This window comes from Loa loa (assembly GCF_000183805.2).
Source record: "Loa loa unplaced genomic scaffold supercont3.28, whole genome shotgun sequence".
NCBI classification, from domain to species: Eukaryota; Metazoa; Nematoda; class Chromadorea; order Rhabditida; family Onchocercidae; genus Loa; species Loa loa.
In genome coordinates this window covers 1-5,004 of record NW_018108208.1, presented here as the reverse complement: position 1 = coordinate 5,004, position 5,004 = coordinate 1, and the positions used below count along the sequence as shown (strand labels likewise).

At 39.3% G+C, this 5,004-nt stretch overlaps 1 protein-coding gene across 1 annotated transcript; it reads left to right on the top strand.

Moving 5' to 3' along the window:
- Positions 1 to 50: 50 nt before the first annotated feature.
- On the top strand, positions 51 to 2,606 carry LOAG_12556 (hypothetical protein; the record flags this gene model as incomplete). Its single annotated transcript, XM_003148068.1, has 6 exons — positions 51 to 168; positions 761 to 816; positions 1,214 to 1,267; positions 1,855 to 1,874; positions 2,336 to 2,452; positions 2,489 to 2,606. 6 exons carry the CDS (start codon positions 51 to 53, stop codon positions 2,604 to 2,606), a joined length of 483 nt encoding a protein of 160 aa, XP_003148116.1.
- Positions 2,607 to 5,004: the final 2,398 nt, after the last annotated feature.

Genomic DNA, 5,004 nt, shown 5'->3' with positions numbered 1-5,004 from the left:
ACTTGTAAAATGGTAAGGGTCNCAAAAACGATACGATACAGCTAATAATGATGAAAGGAAAGGAAAAGGAATCAACCAAACTGCTTGAGCGTAATGAAGAAACTGGTCATAAAAGGCAACCCCAACAAACACTCAATCCAGCTTATATACGGAAAAAAGTGGGAGTGGGTTTTCTAAATATTGCAACAGATGTGATTTAAAACAAAGATCTAAGACATGAGTGATGATTGCATGGATAGATAATTTTTTATACTTTGGTCTTTCGCGAAATTGCAATTCGCGACAATCTGATCTTTAAATCGTCTAAAGGAGCTTTGTCTGATATTGAGATTTCCACACATCTGGATGGCAACTAATTTTATGCTCATTGATAGGCATACTGTAGAGATATCTAATCTGATAAACATGTTTTTATCCAATGGTGCATCTCTAGATTTCTGTTAATTATCGCATTTCTTTCCTTTCTCCGAACAAATTATATCGTGATTGAAGCCACTTGTTTCTAATATAAGTTAATGTAGATATGTAGATCTCTCTGGCAGCTGTGAGAATACGTCAATATGTAATGATTTTTTCTCTTCACACATTCCTTATATAAACATAAGAAATCCTAAGTTAAAAACTCATCAGTTGTCACTCAGCTTCACACCACACACTCTTCATCTATTTCCTTCAATTCCATTAATTACTATTAATCTGGAAGTCATTATATTGTAATCGGAATTACTTTAGATTCATTTCTATTTTATTTGGTATCCAGACGATAGTAAAAGATCAACTGTTGTACGTTTCGAACACGCAACGAACCGGTACACTGTAAGTCATTCCTTTAAAACTTAACTACTTCTACAACGAACAATAACAATCTCCCTCACCTTCTTAATTCCTTTTCTTTTAACTGTCACGACAGTGTTCACTGAATTAGTTCAATTTTCTTATTTCGTGGAGTACATTTGTTTCTACTATGAAAAAACATATATCTATGCTCAGTCAGTGAATGATCTCTTTTCCTAATAGTAAAATGATTTCGTAAATATGATTAACTTTCCTTACTCCCTTGTTTTCTTTTTTTGTACCGAAGTTATGCTCCTTCATTTTTGAATCTATGAAATGCTTGCATTCTTAGTGTAACTAATCATTTCTTTTTATGCCGCTTTCGAAATTTTCAACTCGAAATAACTGTTTAACTAGCAGAAAGTATTGGTAATTGTAGGTACATCAATACTTTTTAGCAAAACGGACGCTGCCAACTATGGCAATTAAAGATGTAAAATACTTTCTAACTTAATTTAAACAAGTATTAAAAACGCACTTAACTTAGTTGAAAAGTATAACATCGAGATGTTTACAACAGCTAAGTGCTGAGATCTGCTACTGATTTCCCCAAACCGTTCACTGTACTTTTAAAACTTTTGACAATCTAAAGAGTTTTAATAGAAAGACAAATCTTGAAATGAGTGAAATTTCTTTGATTGAGCAAGACTACCTGATGCACAGCAGCTAAAATCCATTCTTGCAAAATCGTTTAATATGGGAGAAATAATCTCCAGAATGGTTCAAAAAAGTGCAAAATGTGGTGCGCCAAATAATCATTGCTTTTCGTGCTAATACATCCTAACGGAACTTCTTTATGGTGACGAGTTCAATTCGCTGCTTGATTCAAATAGTTTCCTATATGCAATAATGAAATCGTACAACCAAAGAGAAACAGCAAATACACTGCTTCCTTCTTTCACATTTTTCACGATATATTTTAAAAGCTAATCCCCTAATTATTGCAGTCAGTGATAAAATTACTACCTAAGTCGTACTAAAAGAAAAGCGTTGTGTACTGAACGAAAGATAAAATTTCAGGATTTCATAAAAGCAGCAGCGTTAGCATCAACATTTATCACTCAAAAGCACTAATTAAAGTTGTATTTTTTGACCAGGAAGTTTCGAATTAGATTGATCTTATCTAGCTAAACTAAATCAAGCTTAACTCATCGCAATATGGCTATCGATACGAAAACTGCGTGGATTTAATCCATCATTCCGACAACTTTTTTTTCCTCACTACGCAAATAGGAATTAGGGAAAGTTAAATCTGCATGATCGCATCGTACCACACAAATATCATGATGTAAATCATAATTGATCTGAAAAAAGAACATTGATTTAGAAATTATTTTGCATCTTTCCTCGTAGTTTCTTTTTAAAAAACACGCCCGGAATTAATTGCAACGCAAGCAAAAAAACTGACTTTTAAAACTAAATTCCTGTTGACTATACCTGATGAACATAGAAAATAACTTCAACGATCCGAAAATATGTACATATTATCCATTAACTTTAGGAAGCGCAAAAAACAACTAACTTTCTCCCACACTTCTTCACGGACACCCCTTGTCGAAAGAAAGCTTGCGTGCCCTTATGAGGTTCCGAGCTATGCTGAGGGTGGCAACTGTCAGCGGTAGGGCTTCTCATGCTAAACAGATCTCAAGTGCAGAACCAGACAAAGTGTGTTCACGGGCAGGATGCCTTCCGGCAGGATGCTAGTCTTCCGGCAATCATCCTGGGAAAAAGACAACTCAAACTCCAAACTCGAGCAGGTGGAGACCGCATAGCATGTAAGATCATCCATCTCAGATACTCTAACTAAACCTATGTCCTGAGGACTTCGCTGTCATCATCCAAGCTTGTTAGGTCCTTGCAGATGAGCCTTAGGAGTAAAGGGTGGGGTTAGTCCGCGCACACTGTGCCTCACCTTAAAAATGCATTGCGCAAACTCGAAGGATACACCTACTTTTGTAAAACTCTGTAGCGATAGATAGAGTGACGAAACGGTAGGTGATAAAGTAAACTGGAAGCCGCAGATCAACCCTATGTGCAGGCGATTCAGGACAATGGCTCGATATTTGTTGAGATTTAACAGCCTCATTTGGCAACATCCTGAACGAGCAAGCAGTCTTTTTTAAGGAAAGCTTGCTCCATATGGAGAGAGGCCTAGAAAAAGTGTCTAACCAAAGCTCATCTCCATTTCCACTTGGATGGCTAACCACGGCCAACGAGCATGGCGCGATCGAATAAAAACAAACAGACAAAGGCATAAACCTACCTCCAAAGGTGAGCACAAATTGATATCCGTGTGCTGGAACATCACAATTGTGCTTGATAATACGAACAGCGGAGGTCACTCTGAACGCCACTCTGCTCTTACTGCTCACGAACTATCACAAGTCAACATCGACATTGCTGCTCTCAGTGAAGTTCCTTTCTACGAGGACAGTACCCAGTGAACACGGTGCCGATTACACACTCTACCGATCAGAAAAAACCGAAAGTCATCTTTCAGAAGTTGGCTTCATGATTAAAGATTCCATCACCTCCAAATTTGAAAATCTGCCGACAGGTCATCACGATTACGCCTCTCCCTACACAATAAGCAACAAGCTGTTCTTTTGTGCTCCAACTCTGTAAGGTGACTCTATGCAAAAAAAGACAGATTCTATACCGAGTTATGCCACCTTATCCAAAAGGTTCTTCCAGATGATAAGGTCATAATCCTTGGTAACTTCAACTGGAGTTGAAAAGAACTCCGAAGTCTGCAAAGGTATATTGGACAAGTGTGGCATTGAAAACTGCAACGACAATGGACGGCTTCTGCCAAAGTTTTGTGCAAAGCAGCAACTCACCTTTACAAACGCTACCTTTTGGCAGAGAAACAATTTGAAGACAATCTGGATGCATCCTCGATCCAAGCACTGGCATCTCACTGACTATGTCTTAGTGTGCCAAAGAAACGTTCATGATGTTCGTCATACTCGTGTGATGATTCGAGACATCCAGAACAAATGGCGGATCAACTTCGCAGAAAAGATTTAACTGTTCCTAGATTCGGGTGATCGCAGAGGATACGAGGCTCTAATAGCTATGTATGGACCCACACACCATGATCGAAGCTCCTACTCAGCGCAGATGGCCAAATATTTCTCATAGATAAAACATCCTGAATCGATGACTGAACATTTCCAGACTCTCTTCAGTGACAGCCGTGTAGTCCAAAGCTCAGGAATTCAGCACATTACACAGCAACACAACAATCGATGAAAAAGAATTGGATATAGCCTCTACTATGGCAGAGAAGCTAAAGGCCATACAGCGGGTGAAAACTGACAGGGTAGCTGGGGTTGGTGGAATCCCACCTGAAGTCTGGGAGGATGGAGGTCAAGCATTCCATGCTAAATTTCACGAGGTTGTGTGTTATTGGAGAAAAGGCGAACCACCACCAGATCTCCATAACGAGTCATATCACCCTGTACAAGGAAGGAGAAAATCAGACTGCTCAAATTACTGAGGTATCCACCCTGCTTTCAGTTGCTGGAAAAATCTTTGCAAGAATACTTCAGAACAGATTGGTGCCCGCTGTATCAGGAAAAGTTCTACCAGAAAGTTCTACCAGAAAACCAATGTGGCTTCAAAGCAAATAGGAGTACCACAGATATGGTATTTGTTTTTCCGACAACTGCAAGAAAAATGCAGGGAACAGAAGGAAAGTATATAACGTTCCTAGACCCCACCATAGTCTTTGACACTATGAGCGGAAAAGTCCTGTGGCAGATCCTGGAACAATTAGGATGTCCTCCTAAGTTTCTGAAAATGATCATGCTGTTACATGAGAATCAACGCGGGAAAGTCAAATACGGAGATGCGCTCTCAGAGCCTTTCCCAATAATCAATGGAATGAAACAAGATTGCGTTTCTTGCACCAACTCTCTTCACAATTCGACATGATGCTCCAAACGCCACGGCAGACCTAGATGAAGGAAATGGCATTTACATCCAATATCATACCGACGGAAGCCTATTCAACCTAAGGCGACTAAAGACCCACACCTAAATTACCACTTTTTGCCGAAAGCTACTTTTTGCCGGAGGTGCCGACCCCGTCGCTTACACAGAAGCAATTCTGCAACGTTTAACATCTTGTTTTGCAGAAACCGCAAAGCTCTTTGGGCTAGAAGT